The sequence below is a fragment of the Aspergillus clavatus genome, genomic scaffold, assembly GCF_000002715.2.
Source record: "Aspergillus clavatus NRRL 1 1099423829805 genomic scaffold, whole genome shotgun sequence".
NCBI lineage: Eukaryota > Fungi > Ascomycota > Eurotiomycetes > Eurotiales > Aspergillaceae > Aspergillus > Aspergillus clavatus.
Genome location: NW_001517094.1, coordinates 1,422,372 through 1,447,789, shown reverse-complemented (window position 1 = coordinate 1,447,789; position 25,418 = coordinate 1,422,372). Strand labels below are relative to the sequence as shown.

General features: G+C 53.3%; 6 protein-coding genes across 6 annotated transcripts, besides 7 other annotated features; 5 read left to right on the top strand and 1 right to left on the bottom strand.

Moving 5' to 3' along the window:
• Positions 1–607: 607 nt before the first annotated feature.
• ACLA_022960 (putative TMEM1 family protein) lies at positions 608–5,083 on the top strand (the record flags this gene model as incomplete). Its single annotated transcript, XM_001269007.1, has 4 exons — positions 608–647; positions 720–3,268; positions 3,324–4,403; positions 4,463–5,083. The coding sequence occupies 4 exons, from the start codon at positions 608–610 to the stop codon at positions 5,081–5,083; spliced, it is 4,290 nt and encodes a 1,429-aa protein (XP_001269008.1).
• A 543-nt stretch (positions 5,084–5,626) lies between these two features.
• Positions 5,627–5,647: a microsatellite.
• A 2,478-nt stretch (positions 5,648–8,125) lies between these two features.
• ACLA_022950 (oleate delta-12 desaturase odeA) lies at positions 8,126–9,602 on the top strand (the record flags this gene model as incomplete). The annotated part of the gene is made up of 2 exons (XM_001269006.1): positions 8,126–9,125; positions 9,193–9,602. The coding sequence occupies 2 exons, from the start codon at positions 8,126–8,128 to the stop codon at positions 9,600–9,602; spliced, it is 1,410 nt and encodes a 469-aa protein (XP_001269007.1).
• Positions 9,603–9,791: 189 nt separating this feature from the next.
• Positions 9,792–9,811: a microsatellite.
• Positions 9,812–10,366: 555 nt separating this feature from the next.
• Positions 10,367–13,239, bottom strand: ACLA_022940 (putative DNA repair protein (Rad57); the record flags this gene model as incomplete). The annotated part of the gene is made up of 3 exons (XM_001269005.1): positions 10,367–11,618; positions 11,697–12,165; positions 12,300–13,239. 3 exons carry the CDS (start codon positions 13,237–13,239, stop codon positions 10,367–10,369), a joined length of 2,661 nt encoding a protein of 886 aa, XP_001269006.1.
• Positions 13,240–13,703: 464 nt separating this feature from the next.
• Positions 13,704–14,823, top strand: ACLA_022930 (aromatic alcohol reductase; the record flags this gene model as incomplete). The annotated part of the gene is made up of 3 exons (XM_001269004.1): positions 13,704–13,938; positions 14,027–14,390; positions 14,478–14,823. The coding sequence occupies 3 exons, from the start codon at positions 13,704–13,706 to the stop codon at positions 14,821–14,823; spliced, it is 945 nt and encodes a 314-aa protein (XP_001269005.1).
• A 1,641-nt stretch (positions 14,824–16,464) lies between these two features.
• Positions 16,465–16,489: a microsatellite.
• Positions 16,466–16,489: a microsatellite.
• A 1,561-nt stretch (positions 16,490–18,050) lies between these two features.
• Positions 18,051–18,097: a microsatellite.
• Positions 18,055–18,097: a microsatellite.
• A 2,015-nt stretch (positions 18,098–20,112) lies between these two features.
• Positions 20,113–21,914, top strand: veA (sexual development activator VeA; the record flags this gene model as incomplete). The annotated part of the gene is made up of 2 exons (XM_001269003.1): positions 20,113–20,260; positions 20,326–21,914. The coding sequence occupies 2 exons, from the start codon at positions 20,113–20,115 to the stop codon at positions 21,912–21,914; spliced, it is 1,737 nt and encodes a 578-aa protein (XP_001269004.1).
• An 87-nt stretch (positions 21,915–22,001) lies between these two features.
• Positions 22,002–22,036: a microsatellite.
• A 1,145-nt stretch (positions 22,037–23,181) lies between these two features.
• Positions 23,182–25,224, top strand: ACLA_022910 (putative nuclear RNA binding protein; the record flags this gene model as incomplete). The annotated part of the gene is made up of 1 exon (XM_001269002.1): positions 23,182–25,224. The coding sequence occupies one exon, from the start codon at positions 23,182–23,184 to the stop codon at positions 25,222–25,224; it is 2,043 nt and encodes a 680-aa protein (XP_001269003.1).
• Positions 25,225–25,418: the final 194 nt, after the last annotated feature.

The window sequence follows — 25,418 nt, the reverse complement described above, 5'->3', positions numbered from 1 at the left end:
TCCCTTTCAGCTTGGGCGTTATCTCTCAGCGGGCGACACTACTATGGGCATGTCTTTCGTTTGCTCTCTTTGTATACTTTTGCGTAATGATGGGACATGACAAGTTCTTCCCTGTTTCAGCTCTCTCTCTGCCTTTTGCGTCTATCTTGTTTTGATGGACCTGGATATCTGTACAGCTGTGTTGAGTTTACGGCATCACCTGTTTCGCTATAGAACTTGAAACCGATCAATAGCTCGTGGTCCCAGTCTGCCCCTCGTGTTGATACATACGAACACACATCATTAAGACCTGTGTGGGGGTAGTAGCCGTTTCCTTCTTCTGTAGTGTCCTCTCAATCGAACTCGAGAAAGCCAAGTCATGGAAGACTCCTTTTGCAGTCAAACAAACCGATAAACAATGCCAAGAACAGCTTCCCAGCGGAGAGAGCGCGGGTCTCGACCGCCTTCCTGATCGAGACCAGACACCTTGGATTGTTGTCCCCTGATGCTCGATTCACCTGTGCCTAGTCCCATCTCGCAAGCACAGATTGATTGATTTTATTAGAGTCTCTGAGCGGCATGATCCTTGCGGGAGACGTGTTACGTCCCGAATAGCGCTCGGGAAAATATGGACGCCTCACCCCAGGCGGGCTCGAGCAGTGTCACCGGTATGTCAGGCCAGCACCATTCACCCCGACACCACGTATACGCAGGCTGACCATCGTGGCCTGCTCTGCCAGTCGAATACACCGATCCATCGGGCCTCTTCCCCTTCGTTCACCCTGTGATCGAGGGCAAGCTCCCGCTCAAAAATCTCCACTGGAAATCGCCCACCCGCCCCGTCCGCTCCATCGAGTCCCTCCGCATCGGCTTCACACCCGCCCAGCATGGGCCCGGCGAGCGCAAGCCGTCCAGCGACGCCGCAGCCACCGCGGCTGCCGTCCCGCACCGCCGCCACCAGATCCCCGGCCTCCGGCAAACGCCGTACCTGAAGATCTACCTGCTCCGCTGCGACGACAACGAGACGTACAAGGCAAGCGCCCGCAAGGCGCTACGCGACTGGATCAAGACGCAGGCCGCGATGCCGCAGGCCAGCGGCGGCGCGGGCGCGCTCAGCACGCAGGAGAAACACGATGCGTTCGAGTGGCTGATCGTGCACGTGGTGCAGGACGGCGAGGGCGCGGAGCGCGCGGCGCCGGCGTCGAAATGGGGCCGCGGGTCGACGACGGTGCTGGAGAAGATCCGCGCGGACTTCAACGGGTCGTCGAAGACGGCGGTGGATCGGGTTGCGCAGCTGCGGCTGCCGCGCGCGGGCGCGGCGCAGCGCCCGCCAGCCGAGCTGGGTGAGCAAGTCGAGGATTTCGTCGAGAAGATGAAGAATGCGATTCTGGCGTCGTTTGATCTGCGGGTGGCGCAGTATGAAGAGGATATCAAGGAGAAGGACTCGCAGCGGAGTCTGCCCGGTTGGAACTTTTGCACGTTTTTCATCCTCAAGGAGGGGCTGGCTAGGGGGTTTGAGAATGTGGGTTTGTTTGAGGATGCGCTGGTCGGGTATGATGAACTTTCGGTCGGTTTGGATATGGCCGTGCGGGAGCAGCTTCAGGGTACCGGTGACCAGCATGGCGGTGCGTTTCTCACTTTCACCAAAGACTGGCAGGAGAAGGCGAAGCAGGCTCTAGAGGAGACAGGCTCAGTATCCAAGGAGGAGGGAGAGGAGAAACCCGAGGTAATCGCGGAGATTGATCCCAAGGACTTTCCTCTTGACTCGGATCGGAAAGTGTATCGGGAGATGATCCTTGGAAGTCACATCTCCATCTTCGATTTCCGCAGTTATGTTTTTTCCCGCCAGTTAACACTCCTCCTAAGGGCAGCCAGGGCACCGTCGATGGTTGCCGCGGAGACTGGCGCAGGCCAGAAGGAGAAGAAGGACAAGAAGCCCGAGGATCTGCTGCTTCTCTCCGAACTTTGCGAAAGGGCCGCCGAGTTCATTACTCTGGCTGCACGAAATCTCAGATTCGACCTCGAGTCCGGCCTAGCGGACGTGGATCACCCCTCCAAGCCGAGTGTCATCAACAATATGGTGTCCTCTTGGGCATATGCCGCTGCCCTACAGATTTTGACTCAGACATACACATCCAGCCTCACGTTGCCGGAGTCTTCTTTGCACGCCATCAGCAAAAGTGCCGCGGCGGCCGCTGAGCCCAGGCTTGATGTCCCTAGGCGGTCCAGCTCATTGATTTCTGGATCGGCAAATCGACCTATGGAAACTCTGTCACCCGATACACCCGCTGGCGTTCCTCGCTCGGGTCATGAACAACCGAGGCCTACACCAGTTGTGACTCCTAAGACAGGTTCTGAGCAGTTGGCATCTGGACGGGGCGAGTTGCTGTCACTTGCACGGCGACTGTTGGAAGAAATTGCCAGCAGGTGTGGCTGGCGGGAGAAATGGAAAGATCTTGGGCTGCTTTTCGACGATCAGGGTGGAAACGAAGGCGAGATGACCGAAGTGTCGCTGGACGCCGAGACAGAGGACAAGCCAAAGGAGGAGTCTCCTGTACCGCAGACTCTCGCTGGCATTGCGCTGCCCGAACTGAAGGCTGCTCTTCGATCGCGAGAGGCCTTCCGCTCCCATTACGAGGAACTGACAGACCTCATCTATCGACATTATATCATGGCCAACCGCGCGTATTCAGCCCAGGCGGCTTTAGCGGACACGGCTCTCCTACGATACCGACAGAATGACTACAGTGCTGCTGCGTCTTATTTCCACCAGATCGTACCATTTTACGGCAACAAGAATTGGATTCTCCTGGAAGGCATTATGCTGGAGATGTACGCCAGATGCTTAGAGGAGCTCAAGCGGAGCGAGGAATACGTCCGCATGATGCTCCGACTGCTTGCCAAATTCGCCGTGCACACACACTCCCGCTTGACTATCCGACAGAAGTCACTCGATGCGTCTCACATTTTCACCGACCAGAGCCCTGTCTCGCAGTACGTGGACAAGCTGTTCGCCGCCTCCGGCACCCTACAGAAAGAGGTATCGGCTTCTTTCGCGGATTTCTTTGCCGATTTGGACGTTACGCCCACCATCCTGCATTATGCGGACAAGGATGGCTTCCAGATGCAGCTGAGCCTGCGGTTTCTACTGGGAAAGAGGATCGAGGTCGATTCAATCAAGGTGCGGCTAGTCAGCGCGAGCGGGTCTCAGAGTAATGAGCACTGGATAGAGACTTCCAACAAGGCAGTTGTCAAGTCGTCACCCACAAGGCTATTAATTGACTCTTCGGTAAGTTGAGCCTTCTTTGGCTGTTTGTCATGTTTATTGATTATTTATTTGGAAGGTTACGCTACAAGGAAAGTATTTTGTGGATCGGCTGGAGGTGCGCGCTGGAAATATTGTGTTTGCCTTTAGCGGTGGGAACCATTCTGCTCTCCCACTTGGGTTCAGAGAAGCTGCCGACTCTGAGGATGTTGATGATCGGCCGTATATCTACTGCTTCCCGCCACCGGAAGGACTCGAGGCTAAGATCACGTCTCCGCATCTTGTCAATCTGGAGGAGATGCGCACACTCGAGGTGGAGCTTCATAGTGGGTGGAATGATATCCAAAAGGGTACCATACGGGTGAGGCCTGCTACTGCCGGTCTGCGGCTGAGAGTGGCCGAGGCCGAGGTGGTGGACGGAAAGATCAGCATCTCTACACATGGCGAATCTGGAAGCATTGAGATTGCTAGGCTGGAGCCTCGGTCGCTTCTGCGGCTCCGGATCCCATATACGGTCGAGGAAGTGCACCCGATGCTGTCTGCGCGGGCAGAGGTGGTCTACGAGACAAGCAGCGGACGCTTCTCCTACTCCTCCGCGCACAGCATCGTTTCGGCGCTGCCGATCAGCGTCAACGTGCAGGACGTGTTCAAGGACCAGGTCCTCTTCTCTCGGTTCACCGTCAGCCCGGCGATGATGATCCCGCTCCGGATCTTGAACTGCAGTATCCCCAGCTCTGACGTGTACCGGGTGCAATCGAACCTCAAGGGATCAGTCGCCATGAACGTCTTCCCAAAGCAGCCTGCATCTCTCTTGTACAAGATCCAGCAGCGGGAGGACAGTGTCATGTCGCCGGGGTCGAGGCGCTCCCTGCGCTTGAGTGTCGAGTTTACCTGCGTGGACGATGAATGTTTGGATGCTGTGGAATCGAGGTTCCGGACCAGCATTGTTGCGAGTGAATTCTGTCAGTATACGACACTGCTCACGTCTCATATCGTGCAAGCATTCCGCACACGGCTGTCGACGGCAGACATGGAGGTGATCGGGCTGATCCGGGAGCTGGAGACACTGCCGTACAGTAGTGTCGGATGGGAAGGGTTGCTCAGCGCGCTCAAGGAGTCAGCAGAGGGACTGAGGGCCTGGCTCTTGGAATGGCACCAGGTGAGTAAACTAGGTGTATTTCCCGTCCCTTTCTATCATGGAACTAACATCCTTGTCAGAATAACCCCATCATCTCCTTGCCGACACAGCCGATTAACCCCAGCCGCCGGATCGTGATCCCAGTCGACATCCCAGAGATCCAGGTGCTGCATACCGCGGAGCTGCGGCTCAAGGGCCTGGCGGATCAGCCGCGACACGCGGCGGTGGGTCAGATGATCGCAGCCGAGCTCACCCTTCGTCACACGCGGCGATGGAGCTCGCCGGAGCACCGGGAGCATGCCAGCAGCGCGCTCGAGTTCTCCTACGAGATCCACGCCAACCCGGAGATGTGGCTCGTGGGTGGTCGCCGACGAGGGAACTTTGTTGCTCTGGAGAACGAAACGAAGACGTTTGCCGTGATGCTGCTGCCGCAGAAGGCGGGCCATCTCCTTCTGCCGGGGCTGGAGATCCGCAGTTTCGTCCCCACAGCGACCACCACGCCCAACCAGCCCGGAAATCCGGCGCCGGCGTTACAGCGGCGGCAGATCCCCTGCGAGGTGGATTACCGCAATCACGGGGAGACGGTGATGGTGTTGCCTGACCTGCGGCAGACGACGGTGAGTCTGAACCCGGCGGGGGGAGGGGGGGATGGCGGGGCGTGGTTGATTGATTCGGAGCGGCGAAGGGAGGTGGATGTATAATGAGAAGTGGCATACGGATGTTTTGGAATGGTCATGCTAATCCATACTGACTATATGGCATATGCATCTCCCTGACCGTAGCTGTGTAGTTTTACTATGTATGTAGCTAGTACCTACTACAAGTACCTAACCTAATGGAGTACCTAGGTACCTAGGTGGTGTATTGGACGAAATGCAAAAAAAAAAAAAGAAAAACAAAAGTTACAACTAGTCCAGCTTCCATGACCATTTTCTTTTTAGCCTTTTTTTTGACAAGGGGGCGCGACGGGACCCCACTTTCTGGCTCCCATCCTCAACAAAACGACTCCGCCCCAACAATTTGAATTCCTATGGCGATCGAGTCTAAACTACTTCCAGTATCTTTCCTTAAAACGCCTGCATATTCGGCTGCCTCGCGATGAAGTGTAAAACTAGATTTGACATGTGAAAGAGTCAACTAAGAACAGGTCAGCCTTATCACTCACTCATTCTTAATCATTCTTAAGAGGTAGGGGTGGTAAGCAAAATATCAAAATGTTTCAAAAATGACGTGTCATTTTTGACTTTTTTTTTTTTTTTTTTTTTCTGACGAGGTACTCCGTAATACTTGGTCAGAAATAGTTGAGTTTTGGGAGAGCCACTACCGCCATATGCTGGTGGATCACTACTCTGTATCTAGTAGTACTCCTAATGGAAACAATGATATATATTTTGACGAGGTGTAGTCTGATCTCCTAGAGTAAGTAGGTAGTCAATTCTACTGGAATCAGGTGACAGAGAAATCTATATAGCCTGATTGGTTGGTTTTTGAATTGCCGCTCTCCTATTGGTTATATGGCGGTATCCACTTCTTTCATATGACATTTTTGACATACCTACTACGTACTCTGTATACCACCGCTACTGAGTCTCTCCTATGGAAGTATGGAGTATTCCATACCTTAGTATATTGTGTCAGGGCTCCCTGGTACCACCTCTCTAGCTGTACTACAGTCTATGGGTGATTGAGCCACGACGAAGGATAACAGCAAGAGCAGAGCGCAAGTAAGCATTGAACCATCACGGATGCAATGTATCCCCGAGCCCCAAGACACACACACCCCCTGAAGGTCGAACTAGTAGCGTTGCGTAGGTGCAGCTTTAGTCCGACTTTTGAGTCGGGTGTGAGTGTGACCAGAGCAGAGGGCAGAGACAGAAGTAGAATAGAATTAAGAGTAGACCGCGGTATACGGTATGCGGTATACCCGGGGCTGTTGCGATTAGCTGGTATGTGAGTTAGCGAGGGTGGCCTTGCAGGGACCGGAGATATCGCTGTTGGTGTCAGAGTCATATCCTAGGAGAATATTGCTATGTACTCTGTATGTACTATGTAGATACTCCGTACTGCTGGGAAGTTCACTACCTACTACTCTGTACTAGTTACCAGTTGTCAGTTACGGAGTCCAGACCCTGCAGAGTAGAAGAGAAGAAGCTTAGTCACCAGCGTCCTCCGACGCTCCGAAACATTTTCGAACATTTCCCGGTTCCACTGGCAACATCACTATCACTCACTGAGTATATCACTGACCACAATGGGTAAGGAGTATGAGCAGTTCAGCACCTTCGTACTCCGTACTATGGAGATATCCAAATGATCGGCCTTCTGACTGACATATTCAAGATACTATTCCTAACAAAATTGCATATGATACCTCGGAGTCCTGGGAATTGAAATTGGAACTATAAACACCAGTACTGTACGCGGTACATGCCAAGACTGTTGAGAAGCCAATTTTTCTCGCTCTCTGGCCTCGGCAGGTGGGTTGATCAATCTGTATTGCCATTGGCTGGTTCAGGCGGTGAACCATACTGTAGTAAGGTATCTACAAATATAATTCTACACCTTCAGGAACTCTGTTGCGCCTGGTAAATACGCTGTACCGGGATATGCGTATTCTCACTTTCTTTTGCCACATAGATTGCTAGTACTAATACAGAGTAGACTAGGTACATCCTTATCCCCTACCATACATACACAGTAGTAGGTAGTAGTAGTAGATAACTGACAAGGAATTGGAGGCAAAGGTATCAACACAAGCTCAAGCTTCAGGTGGCCTGACTCGGGATTTCTTCTTGAACGACAATGGCTTGGCTATCATTGGTGGGAGGTTATTCTTGTCTACATGGAGGATTGTACCACTCCGTATGTACACTATACAGTAGTCCGTCAGTCTGCTCTGTAATTTGTACCTTATGAGTGAAGGACAGTGGCGTCTCAATCACACCTGAATGCTGCAGATACCAGCACTCGCGTTCACCTGCAAACTGCAGTTCAAGAGAGCTGAGCTGAGTCTTACTACTACTCCGTAGATATGCAGTGTGAGGCGAATGATTGAAAGAATTGAAATTCTGCAAGGCAAGGTGCGAAACCAGGGGCTAGCCGGGCTTAATGGCCATCTCAACCAATCAAAACCAACCAACCGAGTTGAAAATACCATCTGGTCGATCCTCCCGAATCGATAATTACTCCCCGACATGCTCCGCACTGCTTCTGGTCCCTTTTTTTTAACTTTTATTTTTTTTTTTTCTTTCGCCATCAGATTGTATTTTTTTTTTTTTTCCCCTTCCCAATTTTTGGACCCCCGATGATCCTTTTATTATCTCTCCCCCCGGACCCTTTCAAGTCCTACATCCTCCCTCAGCTCTTCTCCTGTTCGACGTTCTGTTCTTGTTGCTTGGTCCTTTCCAGTCAAGGGTTCAAAGAGCTTCTCTCGCGGCCAGGTCAACGACCTATCCCTTTCACACGACCATATCAGCCTCCATCTTGACTGCTTGGAAGCTCTCTTGCGTCTCTAGTCCTGAGTAAACCCCTCGTTCAAGCTATCCATTGGTAAGTGATCAGGCTCTCGCTCTCTCTGTACACCAGAGATTTTCCCTCGACGGGACAATCCAGACTTGCTCTGTGATCTTGCTGCTCTGCTGCCGCTGCTGCTGCACTATCAGCCGTTCCAATACCTCAAATTGAGTTTGCAACCTGCAGAAACTAACCAGTCGATAGTATCCTCCCCCACATCGCCGGTCAAAATGTCTTCCACTGCTCTCCCTAAGCGCGTTGCGCTGCACCGCAACCCGACCACCGAGTCCTCGGTCCCCAGCTCCGTCTCTCCCTCGCCCTTCGACAGCCCCCGTCAGTCGCCTTCCTCGACCTCCCTGTCGTCCATGGCCTCCGATGCCGAGAACGTCGGCGGCAAGATGCTTGACACCTATGGCAACGAGTTCAAGATCCCCGATTACACCATCAAGCAGATTCGGGACGCCATCCCCGCCCACTGCTACGAACGCTCCGCCGCCACCAGCTTGTACTATGTCTTCCGCGATATGGCCATCCTTGCTGCCGTCTTCTATGTCTTCCACAACTATGTGACTCCCGAGACCGTCCCCTCTTTCCCCGCTCGCGTTGCCCTGTGGACCATCTACACCGTCGTCCAGGGTCTCGTCGGTACCGGTGTCTGGGTTCTGGCCCACGAGTGTGGTCACCAGGCTTTCTCCCCCTCCAAAGTCCTCAATGACACTGTTGGCTGGATCTGCCACTCCCTGCTCTTGGTCCCTTACTTCTCCTGGAAGATCTCCCACGGCAAGCATCACAAGGCGACCGGCAACCTGGCCCGTGACATGGTCTTCGTGCCCAAGTCTCGCGAGGTGTATGCCAGCCGTATCGGCAGAGCCGCCCACGAGCTGAGCGAGCTTATGGAAGAGACCCCCATTGCCACTGCCATCCACCTTGTTCTCCAGCAGCTGTTCGGATGGCCCATGTACCTGCTGACCAACGTTACCGGCCACAACAACCACGAACGCCAGCCCGAGGGCCGTGGCAAGGGCAAGAAGAACGGCTATTTCGGTGGTGTGAACCACTTCAACCCTTCCAGCCCTCTGTACGAGGCCAAGGACGCCAAGCTGATCGCCCTGAGCGATCTGGGTCTCGCCATCACCGGCGCTATCCTCTACTATGTCGGCTCCAACTATGGCTGGATCAACCTTCTGGTCTGGTACGGAATTCCCTATTTGTGGGTGAACCACTGGCTCGGTAAGTTCTTCTCCTCACGGATCTGTTCAATTCCCATTAGCGAGCCATTTTGCTGACGTTGGACCAGTTGCCATCACCTTCCTCCAGCACACCGACCCCTCGCTCCCCCACTATGAGCCCGAGGCATGGGACTTCACCCGTGGCGCTGCTGCCACCATTGACCGCGACTTCGGCTTCGTTGGCCAGCACATTTTCCACGACATCATCGAGACCCACGTCCTCCACCACTATGTCAGCACCATCCCCTTCTACAACGCCCGGGAGGCCAGCGAGGCCATCAAGAAGGTCATGGGCTCCCACTACCGCACCCAGGCCCACACCGGATGGACCGGGTTCCTCAAGGCCATGTGGACTAGCGCTCGTGTCTGCCAGTTCGTCGAGCCCACCGAGGGCGCCATGGGTGAGAGCAAGCACGTGCTCTTCTTCCGCAACACCAACGGCATCGGTGTTCCCCCTGCCAAGGTTGCCGCCAAATAGAGGACCCCATTCCTCTCAGTACATAGAATTGTTTTTTTTTTTTTTCATGATCTTTTGTTTTGAGTTTCTCGCTCCGTGGCACTCTCGCAGGATCGAAAATGACCACGACCTGAGTCGAATGAATGGAAGGCGTATCCGGGGTTGTGGAGAAAAGAAATTTTTCTTTTAGGGAGTCGGCGATGTCGGGTGTTTTTTTTTTTTTTTTTTTTCCCCCCCCTTCACCCCCTTCATCGCCATTTAATCCGGGGTGTCCAGTTGATTGTGATCGACGGATTCTCGATCCTAGATCCTGTCATGTTCTTCCGAGTCCCAGCCCAAGTCCGAGTTTGAAGTCTCGTGGCCCTTTCCTTATCCTCTATTTTCAAAGCGAAGATCTTGTCTTTCCGCATCTGTCTGCTCGATATTCGATCCATCTTCCGTCCAGCATAGACCTCGAGTGAATCCAATTCATAGCGTGTGTTCATGAGCGATTCGCCTTCATCGTAGTCGATAGTCGATTTCCCCTTTAGGTAGTATGAAGTGAGACCAACCCGGAATGCGGGGGAGTCGCACTCGCGCTCCATCAACTAGTTTACAATTAACATACAATGAACACGGCCTTGGCCTCCGCGGCCCGCCGGACATCAGCACTACCATCCTACCAACTCGTATTCGAACTTTGACGTCACACTTGGCGATGTAAGCATGCTAGATACCGGGCCAAGATTTATTCACCCATATCTACATCTCTATTTCAAAGAAGAAGAAGAAAAAAAAGTATCTAACTATTGGTTGTTCTGTACACCCTTCAACCCTCCCTTCCAGATGGTATATTCGACTTCATGCTGCACGGGGGCGGCACCCTCGTCTGTTGTGCACGCCACGGTTCCCGCGCTCCAGGGCGCAAAGGCGAGTTTCATCGTTCGGCGGATCGTGCGGTCAGGGAGGACAGGGGCGGGGGATGAGGCGGACGGGGTTTGTCGGTGTTCAGGGGTGGGGTGTGTGGGTGGTGTTTGTGAGGGATGATCGACTGCATCTTTTGAAGTATTGCGCGGTAGTGGAGATGTGGGTGGGTCGATGGGTGCAGGGAGGTCTTGTTTCTTCAGCGCGATGCGGCATGCGATCTGCGTCGTCCAGACGAAGCCCAGGGCGGGTGTCTTTTGCGACGGCTGCCGGAGGGATGGGTAGGTGTTCGTTTGTGTCGGTGGGGACTCGTCGCCCCATCCGGTGAAGAAGCGTTGCTGGTGGACTAGGTCTAGCAGCTCGTTGTGGATGGCGTTCCCGACGAGGTACGATCCGTCGAAGTCGGGCTGCTGCTGCTGCTGCTGGTCGTCTGAGACGAATGGCGAGGAGGGGAAGGCTGGGGAGGACGATGGCGGTGGCAGGAGGATTTGCGGCGAGAGTTCGGCGGTTGCCGGTTCCAAAAACCTGGACCGTGTAGGCGGTCGTGGTGACGCGGCGTTTTCGCGACGCAGCGGGGTGGGAGGGCCCTGGGGTTGTGTTGGTGCTGGCGAGGAAGAGAAGACCGTATTTCCGTAGGCTGCGGTGCGTAGCAGGGTCGGGTTTGTTTCGAGGGGGTCGAAGCGGTCCGAGACCTGGTTTGCGACCACGATGGCGATGTTGTGCGCCGTCGCCAGATTGCGCAGCAGCTGGCCGAGTTTCGCTAGCTCGCTGGATCGGGTCGACAGCCCTTGGACGTTGTGGGAGGTATGTTCGGCCCGGTAGTTGGCGGTGATGGAGTCAATGACCACCAGGCCAACGTTGTATCTCGTGATTGCGACGGGGAGCTGGTAGTTGAGGATGTGATCTTGGGTCTCGAGATCCATCGCATTGATGGAGAGGATGTTCTCCAGAGTCGGCGCGCGGTCTTCGGGCAACGTCGAGAGGTACGGATGGGACTCAAGGAGCTGCGACAGTCGCGATGTAGCCAGCGCGGCTTCCGTGGATATGTAAATTGCGCCTTTCCCCAGCCCTCGTGGCTCAGGAAGCTGGACCGCGAGGAGGAGGCCAAGGAGGAACTGCGTCTTGCCGCTGCCGCTGTATGCCGAGTCAGACATGTCGTTGATGCGAGGGGGGCTCTCAGCCACCACAGGAGGCCACCAGGCAAGGACTCACCTCTCCCCAGTAACCTCCGTCAAGTATCCCACCGGCACCCCACCATTGAGCAGCTCATCCAGCGTGGGGTCGAGAGTGCTGATCGCATTCCAACATGACAAATCTAGCTTGGTCAACGGACCAGGGACGAGGGGTCTCTCGACATCAATGCTAGAGCTGGGTTCAGAGCCATTTTCGCCAGTATCCACCTCCTCGAAGCCAAGATCCTTGTGTAAGGCGTTGACAACCTGGGCTGTCAGTCGGCGAAGGTCCGCGGGAGGGACATGGGCGCGTTTTGCGATCTCGAGCGTGTCGAGGGTGATGAGATCGACGGTGGTTATTTTGTTTCTCTCGAGTGGGGGTATAATATGAGCATATGATTTGGTCTGGAAGCCCGGTAGGACTGATAGCAGATCCATAAGCGTGGACTGCGTCGGGAGAACAACTGAGCAGACAACGCGTTGGGAGTTCGGCGGGAGAATACGCGGAGCTCGATTTCCCCCGATGCAATGGGCCAATCAGCATCTCCCAATTTCATGATCTATACAAAAGAGCTTCACTTCAACACAACTGATCCTGGATTTTCATGAGACCTTCACCACGCATTCAAATTCTATAGTTTACTACGAAGCACTGAGCCATCTGTGTCTGCTATGATATCCCCACTATTCAGTTCAAGATCATCGATCGTATACGATAACTCCTCCCCCTTCCAAAACTGCTCCACGCTGGTCCAGTATTTCGTCTCATCCTCCAGCATCAGCGCACAATGCGGACTACGCCTAAACCTCACCCCATCAGCATAATACCCGTCGCCCCGAGCCGTCTCCATATGCGACTGCACGTCCCGCCAATCGACAATCTCGTCCGCCTCAGAGAACAGATACAGCCGTCGCACTGAGCGCCCCAACACCGCCTCGTCATTGAGCTGGTGGCGCAGGTCCCGCACAGAGCTCATGAAGCCCATATCCTGGAGGTTGACGATTGTGCCCACGGCCGCGTAGAGGGCGGCTCTGCGGGCTAGTGTGGCCATCCTTCCGCCCTCGGGGAGAGAAACGGCGGCGGCTTTGTATGAGCGCTGGAAATCCACGTCGCCGGGGCAGCAGTCGAAGATGACGCCCCGCAGGGGGAGGTAAGACAGGGCGCTTGGGCCTTTGTTCTCCTTCATGGAAAGGGCGAGCTGGATGGCAGTGTTGCATCCGCCTTGCGAAAAGATATGGAGGAGGGCGTCGCTGCGGCGCGATGACGGCGGCTTGTCGCTGGTATTGCTGGGTCCTAGGAGACGACAGATGGCGTCCCTGGCTGGCTTGAGCCGTGCACGGATTGCGCCGAAGGTGCGGATAGTGATATCTGGTAAGGTGGTTGTGATGACCAACACCGAGGATCCTGGGAACAGAGCGCGGTAGCGTGTCACGTATCTATTGATGCGTCGGGGACTTGCGCCCCCGAGCCAAGTGCATAGGATAATCAGAGAGGGATCGGAGCTGGATGGTTGTGCCTCGTCGGCTGTATGCTCGTAGAGGAAGATGCCTTGCCCGATCTGCTTCAGGGGATCTAGGGCCATGGTCGCTGCATTGGCTGGGATGGTGCAAATGAGAACAGCTTTATGCTTGTATCTATTAGCCTTTGGAGAAGCAATTATGGAATGATCGATATGACTAGAGATTTGCCAGTTATATATCCAGGAGACGGGAGTGCTGTTCCCTTAGTGCTTACCTAGGTAATACGGAGAGAGACAATAGCCGACAGGCACCGCGAATCAAGGAACTATATATGTCCAGAAGACCAACATTCGTCTCTCTCATTCACCTTTCATAGGGTATAGCATGCAATGATGTCGGCAACCGTATACTTAGAGTGTATGGGACACGATGCTGGCTTGAGTGAACCCCGGGATAAACAATCCACATCCCCCACACTACGATTAGAAATCCAGTCTCCCAATCTTCTCCATCGCTGCGCTCTGCTGTACAAAGGTCTCTTTCTGTACATAAAAGAGAGAATAGAGCGTATACACCACAAGTCAACATGCCCGGTCAACTGCGCAACATCCTCGTGCTCGGCGCGACAGGCGTCATCGGCCGCTTCATTATCAAGGCCCTCGCAACTGCTGCCCCCACCTCCTTCGACCGCGTGGCCATTTTCACCTCGCAGAACACCATCGACACCAAGACGGAGCAAATTCGATGGCTCAAAGACCACGGCGTCGAGATCATCATCGGCGATCTCACTGACGAAGCGCACGTACGCGCAGCTTACCAAGGTTACCTCGCACAAACCCCAACATGAGCCCACCCCCTCCCCACGGTTTCATTTCCTATGGCAGTAACTAAACACAAAACGCATGCCAGGCTTTGATACAATCATCAGCTGCCTCGGACGAAACATGATCGCCGCGCAGATCGAGCTCATCCGGATCGCCGAGTCTTGCCCCAACATCATCCGCTTCTTCCCATCCGAGTACGGCACCGACATCGAGTACGGGCCGCAGTCGGCGCACGAGAAGCCGCACCAGCTCAAGCTCCAGGTGAGGCGGTACATCCGGGACGAGGTCAAGAGGCTCGAGCATACCTACCTAGTAACGGGTCCGTATGCGGATCTTTTCCTCGGCCGGAACGATGCGGTGCCTCGCGCGGGGACGTTCGATGTCGTGAACAAGAAGGCTGTTTTGCTGGACGATGGGGATGGTCGGATTAGTCTGACGACGATGGAGGAGTGAGTTTTGAGTTATTCTTTATTTCTCTGCATAGATCTGGCTGGGGGACAAGGGCGCTGAACTGATCTGGGGGTTTTCTTTCGCAGTGTGGGCAAGCTCCTCGTGGCAGCCGTTATCAACAACGAAGCGTCCCGCAACCAGGCGCTCAAGGTCAATTCGTTCACCACGACGCCCAACGAGATCCTGGCGGAGTTTGAGCGGCAGACGCAGGCGAAGTGGGAGAGGGAGTATACCTCCCTGCCGGAGCTGAGGCAGCTCGAGCAGGAATCGTGGGCGGCGGGTCATCCCCTAGCGGTGGTGGCTACCTTGCGCAGGATCTGGACGGAGGGGGGCACTCTCTACGATACAACAGATAATGAGAAGATCCATGCGCCGCACATGGATACGTTGCAGATGGCGGTTGCGGGTGCAGTCAAAGCTCAGCAGACATGACGGTGTACATAAAGTGTCGTAGATAGGTATCGGCGTGTGCTTCATGTTTAAGAATGAAATGTCCGATGGTACCGCCAGCGAGGATACTCTGATTTTCTGTCGCAGAAAAGAGTCTGTGCATGCTGATCTAAATAATTACGCCACCTCATGTTGCACAGACACGGAAGTGCACATGTGCTCAAACAGCTTGAGCAAATGTATCTTTCGGCTTTTCGTGCTATACCCCAGTTTGATGAGCTCCGTCGTGATTATGCCAATAAGGGGTCTACCCTTTGATCATGAATGGTCACAATGCAGGCCCTGAGGTCTCATGACTCATGAGATATAGGTCATTATTGATCAAGTCAAGCAACGGATAGTGGTGAACGAATCCCTGAGATCAGACATAAGTTATAACACTAGGATGCGATTCAGATCTCGATGCGTTGCGGCCGACAGGTCATATCTACCGAGTCAGAATCAACCCCTGTGCCATGTATTTCATGACCAGGACAGGATGATCTCTACAAGTAGTGTGAACCCACTTGTCCAAGTGTGGAAGTTGACTCAGTTGAGGGCATTATCCCGGACAAAAAAACGGCGCACTAAGCCGGCTAGCAAGGGCCATCACCGCTATTATGGTTCATAATTGGGGCTTGGGGACACCAGGACACCGCAAGTGGTCTATGCAACGCACAGATCAATAACGGCCATGTTGCCGATGAATATTCAAGGATGGAACTCAGGGTTCTGGTGTTGGGATCATTGATCTGTCGTGTAATCGAGGGTAGCGATAAGCAAGAGGAAAGGAGTTCTATCTCGGATCAGCCAACGCTAAGTTCTACTCTTGCAGTTGCAGCCTCCGTACTTTAGGCGAGACCGACGCTGGAATGCAGATTCGTAATTCGGGATCCTATCGGGATCTGGATTCTGGAAGTGGAAGATCGAGACGAGCAGCAGACTAGTCGAGGAGTGGACTAGTGAATACTACTGTAGTCTTCAGCATTATTATTTTGGGGGCTGTGGCTGTTTGGACTTTGGCAGACTATTCCCTCCAATCCCATACTCCGGGACTCCGTAACTCCGGAGTCGACATACTTTTCTCCATCCTCCGGGGTTTGATTTAAAATGAATTTAACATGAAATGAAAAATGGAAAATGGAAAATGTAAGGGGAGGAGGGAATTGAACGGTCCAGTCACGGAATGTTGGAATGGACATCCTATCGTGACTTCGTGAGCGATGAATGTGATCTATCATCCAGCATCCAGCATCCAGCGCTGAAGATCCATGCGGATAGATCCGACAGTCTGGTTATTGGATTATAACGCCTTGCGATCGATGCTAGGGGCTGCTGGCAAGCTCTGAAAATGGACCTGTGGTAAAACAATAATACTTCCTTTCCTCCAGAATGACAATTCCATCATCCAGAGTATCTGGGGCTATGTTGTGCTGTTGAATCTGTAGTCGTCCTCCGTAGTACTACAGGCTGTCTACAGTACCTACGTAGTAGTATACCACTCTACTTTACCTACTCCGTAGTACCTAGAGGAAGGATGTCCTTTAATTCGGCTACGTTAGCGAGATTCGGCCGAAGCGTTTGGTAATTGCCTTGGTCCGCGGTCAAACAGCAAACTCTCCAGGGTCACCAAAAGTGTAACTCTTTTTTTTTTTTTTTTTTTTTTTTTCATGTCTTGATTTTGAGGTATTATTGGGGGTGTGAGCTATTTTTGATGATTATGAGTTAGATGAATAAATACTTACGGAGTATGTACACTACTCGATCGTAGAATTGAAGATACTGAAGCCTGAGGCCGAAATGACGATCATCCCGGAGAATTGCCCCCATTCACGACCAGTCCGAGGGGCCAGGGGTCGACAGGAGAAACTCAAAAAGCACATCCATGTCCCTGTTGAGGGTGCTCATTTGACCGTGTCACGGTGAGGTAGATGGATGATGATCATGATGCCCGTCATATATGATAGATAAGTACAGAGTACCTAGGTACTCTAGTAGTATCTACTACCGATCTACCTAGTACTTAGGTATGGTGTTTGGAATGATGGACTTTGGAGTTTGGACCACAGAAAGAAACAATGGAAGGGTGGCTTGAGACGGATCCGTCTTTCCATTCGGTGCGGACCGTCCAGATGTGGACCGAGAGGATCCTTTTTCTCTGGAAAGTTACCCGATCAATTATTTATACCCATCGAAATGACCGAATCATCATGAGAGCACTGGTACCTAAGTGGTAATTTGGTATTCAGTATTTTCGGCTCCGAGTCCGATAAGCTGAGGTTGGTGCGGTGATTGCATCTCCACCCAAGGAGATGGATTTCTGGGTCTCCTCCGTTGATTTTCGATTTGGCTAAAAATTCATGATTCGTGTAAAGACCTCCGTACTAAATAGGTATTACTCCGTAAGTACTTCGAAACCATACCTTACCTGATCTGAAAACCTGCATTTACCCGAATAGACACGGTCGGGTATTATCGCCCAATCGTTTCATTAAGGTGCAACACATCCAGCCAACATTGGACCACCCATCCCTGCTAGCGCTGTTGCTCACTGTCCCGTGCTTTTTGGTCTAGGCGAGTACTCACGAGTTAGGCTAACTCCCAGACTGCAGATCCAATATCCCACGGCACTGGCTACTGCACTCTGCAGATGGCGACTCAAACCCCGACTCCTGTCGTTTTGGGCAATGATTGTCCTCGAACCAGACCCAAGGCAATTCCACCAACTCTTTCAGAAGAAGAAATCCTCGATTCCGGACCCGAGGTGGCTATTTCTCGCAGTCTCGCTTCGTCGTATCGCAGAATCAAAGGCTTCCTCGGGAATGCATGCCTACACAGTACAGACTAAAATATCCAAAGGCGCTGCACTCCTTCGTTTCTTTCCGGAGCTCTGTAAAGTCTCGAAATAATACCTACGGGCCTGTTGGACAGCTCGATCTAATCCAGGTGCTTTGAAGCGATATTTTACGGACTGCGATTGAGCTTCGGTGATTTCAGGGTTTTGACACCGTGATTGGTTAAGGTAATGGCTGGTGCGGACTGCGGATACTCATTGTAGTACTCTGTACTTAGTTACTAGGCTTTCAAGCGTTCAATTCAGGCCTCACTACGACTACAGCCATCTTGACTCAAAAGTGGTTTCAATGTGGTGAGAAGATTTTTTCAGTCGCACCTGTTGCAATTTGGTTGTCCCATTTGAAACCCAGGCTCGTACTCTTCTTTCCATTATTTTATTTTATTTATTTATTTATTTATTTATTTATTTATTTATTTATTTTTTCTGACATCCTATCAACTACAGAGTAGTTACGGAGTACTCCGTAACTAGTTGATAGGAAATTCTGCAGGATGATGATTTAAAAACGCATAGACCACTTGTTGGTTGGATAGCTAATGCTTGTCGTCCCATATTTCAGGTTCTGGGAAGTGACAAAGAGTCCGATCCGCTGGGCTGGGTATGTCAGAGTCCAGCGTCCGTCCGACTAAGTCACGTGATACCACCCCCATTGGGTTGCATGGTTGCATGCAGGAAGGTAGCGTTGGGATTGAAGCCACATGTCCGTCTCCAGACTCTAAAAAAGTCCACGAGAGCACTGGAGCCGTCAGGTGGGTAGTTGACTGTCTGCGATCATCCTCTATGTACAGAGTAAGTGAACCACATGGTAGTTGATGATGCTGTCTTGACAGTTTATATCTAATTTGCAGCGAGTATTTGACCTTCAGTCACCCGTTTTTTTCTTTTTTTCCTTTTTTCCCTTTTAAATTCTGACCTAGCATATCTTCCTGTAAGTCTCTATAGTTCCGGGCCCTGGCTGTGGTGAGATTCGACTTTCGAGACAGTTGAAACGTGAAAGCAGAATACATGGATCGTAACCTGTTATGCACTATCCTGAAACGGTTAGCGCTAGAAACTAACAGTCATTGGCAGTTTGCCACAAATCCAGTCGAGCTAGCCGCTGCCTTAAACCTAAACCACGGGTTATCCTTTGTCCCTTGGCCAATGATCGGCCATCTCTCCTTCCCCTCTTTGGCTTCTTCTCCACCAGCCTACCCCCTTTCCAACTTTTCCCAGTCTCCAGTAACTTCCCTGAGTAAGTGATAGCTTTAACTACGGAGTACTATGACTAGTAGGCACTAGGTAATAGGTACCTACACCGTACCAGCCTTTCCCAGAACCCATTACTCCGGAGTAACTCTGCATGCCTCTACCTGAGGTAGGTAGGTAGGTATGAGTATGACGATACCCGTACAGTGAAATTCTTTGGTACATCATTAACAGGATGCTTCGATCGTAAGAATTTATTTAACCTAACATCCATTGACCCGGTTTCCAGTCTGACTCCATCATGACTCCTCGAAACAAAATGATTGTTGTTGAAGGGGGAAAAGAAAAAGTGGATATCTAAGTAGAGACCAGTGGACCATACTAACATAGTAGAATAGATGGTACAGTTCCATACACAATAACCACAGTCGGTTAGCCCACCGAGCGGAGGAGCTGGTAAAGTTACGACGTAAAGTGGATTTGATTTAGATTTTAGCACCAACGATCCGTAACTACTCGGTAGAGTGTAGACTTAAGTCGAGATGGCTCCACGCCCCATAGGCACTAGGTACTAGGTAGAGTCCAAGACTGCCCTCTTCGTATGACAATGGACTAGTTAACTAGGTACGGAGTACGGCTGACTTTTCCCACTTCCATGTCCCCTGCCGCCTCCCCCATCTTGCTTGAATCTTGATATTCATTCACAACGCCTTCCATCTCAATCTCTTCCTATCTCCCTCCTCCATCCTCTCCGCGGTTTGGGTCAGTTTGTCGCCAGTAGAACTGTTGTCGACTACATCTATACCCAATTTAGCCTTCTTGCTACTCTTGTCTGATGGTTGTATACTGCCTTCGACTGTGACCTCCAGTGTCATTTGGCAGGCTCCTAAGGCAATCAGGCAAATTTGCCCTCGCGTCTGCCAACCGACTGGTCCGGACTGGTCGGTCTGATACGCCATATCATTGAAAGGAACGGGCGATTGGGAAGGACAAGGCTTCGCTGGATACGAATTTCGAGTCGTCCGTTGATATCATACGCCTTTACCCAACCACAGGCGCTTCCTCGTCTGTTCTTATATGAATTGAAAACAAGTCAGTCCCATCGTCTCGGCTGTTTGCGAAATTCATCTACACTATGCTATCAAGCATTGTCCGCATATATTAGCAGCAGTGATTGACCCGCGTTCAAGCTAACACCATATAGCCTTTCCTTCCCCACCCCTTCTACCATTCCACCGATTATCACAATGGCGACCAGAGCTCCTTTGCTGCCTCCCGCGAATGAGACGGAGAACTCCGTCAGCAGAATCACCCGGGAGGGCAAGAAGATCACATACAAGCTGAGCGTCATGCAGCAGCCGGAGCGTGCAAGAGCCTGTGGTGCTGGTGCCAAGTGTATGTTTCACTAGAGACTTCTGCAACGCTTGGACTCGAAGCTAATCAACCTACCACTCACACAGCCTCTGCCGACCGTCGACCGGTTGATCCTCCGCCCGTTGTTGAATTGCGTATATTCGAATCAGACCCCAATGATGATCTCCACAAGACCGACATCACCTTCGCCTACAATGCCAACTTTTTCCTGTTCGCTACCTTGGATACAGCTCGTCCCATGGCGCATGGAAGACTTGCGGGACCTCCGACATTTCCAGTATTAACGGGTGTCCCAGTCGCGGGCGTAGCATATCTGGACCGTCCGCAGCAGGCTGGCTATTTCATCTTCCCCGATTTGTCCGTTCGTCACGAGGGTCGATACCGGCTGAGCTTCCATCTGTACGAAGAGATCAAGGACGCCAAGGACGCCGACAAGGATACACCAATGCCAGATGTCAATCCCAGCATGAACCTGTCGAAACCGTCGGCACCCAGGTCGCACCTCAATTTTCGCCTGGAAGTCAAGTCGGTCCCGTTCACGGTCTACAGCGCCAAGAAATTCCCTGGTCTGGCCACAAGCACCTCTCTGAGCCGCATTATCGCCGAGCAAGGCTGTCGAGTCCGGATTCGACGGGATGTTCGCATGAGACGCCGGGGCGAAAAGCGTACGGACGATTACGACTTTGATGATGAGAGGGTCTTTGGGACACGGTCGGACAGATACACCACTCCCGATGCCTATGCGGCGAACTCGGCTGAACGTGCTCGTTCCACCAGCATCAGCACCACCGTTGACCCCTCCTATCCTTACGGTTCTGATGGTCAACGGCGGCCCTCTGCAGGTGACTATGGATTCCCAGGCGCGCAGCCCTATCAACGTGCTATGCCTCCAGCGCCGGCTCCTGTTCCCGTTCCGGCTTCTGTCCCTACTCCGGTACCTACTGGACCGCCAGCATCCTATCAATCTCACCTCTCGTTCGGGTCGACTCAGGCACAGTACCCGGCTCCTCAGCTACCGCCGACACCACAGTCCGCGACTCCTACAAATACATATTCTCCCCACCCCACATATTCTCACTCGCGGAATTCTTCCAATGGCGCCGAACACGAGGCCGCGTCCGTCGGCTATCCCTATCCGCAGCCACGTCTTCCGGCGGAGCGTCCGAGTTATCACACGGCAGCGCTACCTCCACTGCGCCTGGAACCTCCTACCAAGGCGCCAAACATGCAGCCGGCTGCCGATCCACGAGCCATCGATGCCAGTGCTTATCAGCCTCTGTCACAGCCGACCGTTCCTCGCGCTCAGACCCCTTCGAATCATGTCACCTCGCTCCCGCCGTTGAAGACTATTTCGGGCGAATACCACCAAAATTCATCGCAGTCTTCGAACGGCTTCGTCCAAAGTCCGAGCCCAAGCCACGATACCGGTTCAGGGAAGCGGATGTTCTGGGAAACTAACAATACATCGTCTAAGCGGTCTCATGACGACACATTCGGTCACGACGAGCGGCCTCTCCACAACGGCATGCGACCTGACGCGGATCCCTATCCCGGGATGGGCCGGAAACAGTCAGAATATAGCCGGGTCTCGTTCTATGCCGACTCGCGGGATGAAATGGCATACAAGCGAGCGAACGGGCGAATGGTCATGAAGATCTCTCCGGCTCTGCCATGATGAAAACTTTCCCATGTTGGGATGTTTTGAATTCTACTGACGGACACATTCACCTTCCTCGTGGATGCCCTGTACTGTATTCTGCTCTTTTTTTTTTATTTTTTATTTTATTTTTTTTTTTTGCCCCTTTCTGTCGGCTGAGGGGCGTTGGAACTCCTGTCTCCTTCTGATTCTCATGAACCTGACTCGGCGTGGATACCATTTATATTGATGTTTCTTTGTATATTCTTCTTCACTTCTTTCCCAGCACTGTTTGAGTTGACGACAGGATACCCAGATGGAGGCTCCCATCGAGTACTTTTTTTTTTTTTTCTATATATTTTGTTTTCACTTTTGATCTTCCCTGGACCCTTGACTCCAGCCGCCTCCTTTGTATTTGTGGGGTATATGCAGCTTGAGCGATGACATCCTTTTGAGAGGGATAGAGATTTGAATCCTACAATGAGAATCCAAATATCTTCATAACATATTGAATTCCACTTACAAAGTGAGACTGTTAAGGTCTCAGGTCGGTATTTGACAGGACAACCATTCCCCCCCCCTCCTCCAACAAGCACTTGGAGAGACTCTGCTCTCCTCCCCGGGATCCTTAACCGACACTAGATATAACTTCCATGGTTCTGGTCTGGGCTGGCGCGGTGGAGAAAGAGAATAAGACATATCGCTACGCTTAGCTGTGCCACTGTTCCAGAGTTAAAGACTTGTGATATCCGCTTTTTTTTGTGTTTTTCGGCCTGGAGATTGGATGCAGCATTGCAATTTAAGAAGGAAAGAATCCTATTGCAATCTCCAATCAAGACAAGAATGTTCGAAACTGGAGATAGATCCTTAGATTATGCTACGTGATAGTAGTGTGCTTGGCGCATTGTTGGCCAAAACACCCATGCAAAAAGTAAACAACAAACACCACCACCACAACAATCACAACAACCAAGGCCACTCACTACCGCCCACCCCCGCGCTCGGTCGGCCCCGGATATCTTCTCTTCTCATTCTCTGTATGCTCTCCTGGTTTCTCTGTGACTCGATCAAAAGTATCATTATGGTCGCCCTGCAGAAGTGGATTGTCTGACCCCAGCATCAAACCCCACGAGATTTGAGTGCCGTCAGTGAGATGGATATGGAGGTGGGTGTGCCTACGCGTCTTCTTCTCCCTCGTGCAACCCTCTATATGATGCTGCGCTCCCTTGCGCTGGCCTGTTTCACGATGCGACCGACCCGCGCTCGAGGACAATTCGGACTCTTACTGACCACGATTCGCGCGTAGATGTCCTGCGCCCAGGTTCACCTCGACAGCGATCCTCTGCAAGCAGACCGCCAATTGCAGCAGGCCGTCCACTCAACCTACCAGCGCTCCGACAGCAAGCACCACTCGCACTCGCGCAAACACTCGCGTACCTCCACCGTGGAGGACTCGGACTGGCCCTCGGACGAATCCGGCCGCTTCGACGACGCAGAGGAAGTAGACAATATCTATCCGCAACCCACCGGCTCGCCGGACACGCACTCCGCCAAGCGCGGCCGCTCCAACGACTGGCCCCTGCAGCCCGGCGAAGAGCCCTCGTCGGCGTCGCAGAAAGAACAACATGGGAGCAGCCACCGCTGGCCGTTCAAGAACCTGAGCCACGGCTCGCCCCGGCGCCATGCGCGGCAGGCCGGTGGCAGCACGGCCACTCGCGGCCGCCGCTCCCGATTCGTGGAAGCGCACATGAACGACAGCGTCAGCGAGAGGCCGCCGAGTATCTTCCTGCGCGAGGACGCGGGGCCGGCGGGCGCGAACGGCGCCGGCCAGCGCCAATCGGGCATCTTCCGGTTCGGGAAGGCGATCGCGTCGGCGTTCAATCCGTTCGGCGTGTGGGGTAATGTCTCTGAGATCTGGCGGAACTCGCCCGCAGAGCAGCGGCCGGAGCTGGATGCGCGCGCCCAGGCGGAGAAGGCGTATGCGGAACTCAAGAAGGCCGGTTACAGGGGGGCGGTCAAGGGGAGCTATCTGCAGAGCGTGCAGGGGAGCGGGTATGCTGGTGATCCCCTGCACCGAGCGAGCCAGGAGCAGTGGGATGGGACCAAGACGGTGGGCCGTCATTCGAGGCAGAGCTCGGGAGACGGGTACGTGTCGGGAAGCTCGATCCGCACATCGTTCCAGGAGCTCCGCAAGGCCAAATCGTCGTTGGGGATGTCGTACATCAAGCGCGGATCGGAGGACTCGGAGCAACGCGAGGTGCGCAAATCCAAGTCCCGCAAGGAACTGCAGCGGCAGGCCAAGTTGCGCAAGCGGGTCAGCGACCTCGAGGGGAAACTGGAACGCGCGCGACGGGAGCTGCGGGAGTTGACTGGCGAGGAGGAGGAGGAACCGGTAAGAACCCTTTGCCAGGAGAAACCCTACCAGCGCAAGTTTGTGCCCGGTGCCCTTCCCTCGCTGCCGTCGGAGCGATTCTACGAGAATGATACAGCTGCAGCGCCTGATACAGATACAAATACAGCCGAGCCAGGACCACTGGCCGTGATGTCGGGGAATGTCCAACGCGGGGAAAACCGGGGACATCCATCGCACGGCGACCATTTGATGAAGGCTTCTGCTCGAAGTACCCCGAAGAAGGCGTCTTCGGCTTCTTACCCAGAGAGTCCTTCGCGTAAGAGAAAATCGCCAGAGCACAAGTCAGTCCGCGACAAGGCGCCCCAGGACCAAGCGCACGCCCCGGGAAAGGAGAATCCAGACGAACGGCTCGCCCATGCAGAAGAGCCCAACACCCCGCGGAAAGCGACGAAGATGGGTAAGAGCGACAGCCCGGGGTCCGTCGAACGGAAACGATCCCAGTCCGAAGAGAGACCACTCAGAGATCACTATCAATACTCCCCCCGCCGACGCTCAAACACCCGCTCCCCCTCGACTCGAAGACGCTCGACCTCGCGCAGCCGGACAACACCATGTCTCCGGATGAAAAAGGGACGTTCCGACCTCCGCTCCGCGAGCACCAGCCACATCAGCGATCACGACATGCACGGCACCACCCCAAATGACATATCCCAACCCCCATTATACCCGTTCATGCAGCAGCTCCTGGACGTCGACCCGGATGCGCTAGATGCGAGCATCGCCGCGCCCACGCCAACCTCCACCCCGAGCCGAGATTATCACCCGGAGCCGGTCCCGCCGGTGCCTCCGCTGCCGAAGAACCTGGCCGCGACGGCGGCCAAGGTGGATCGCCGGCTCGCCAGGGAGATCTGGAAGCTGAGGACCGCACACATGGCCAGCTCGGACTGGCCTCAGCCCTCGGAGGAGGACTTTCGATGGCCGGAGGGCTTCTTCTGATTCCTCCCCCCCCCCCGTTTTCTCGCAGCGTTAGACCCGAGAGAACTTGTTCGCGTGAGAATATTGAGTGATACCGATACATCCTTTTGTTACGAATGATGATGAGACGAGTTTAAATGACCCGAACCACGTATGCCAGCGACGAACCGAACGCTACTGGGATATGATAAGAGCAATCAGAGCACGAAAAAGAA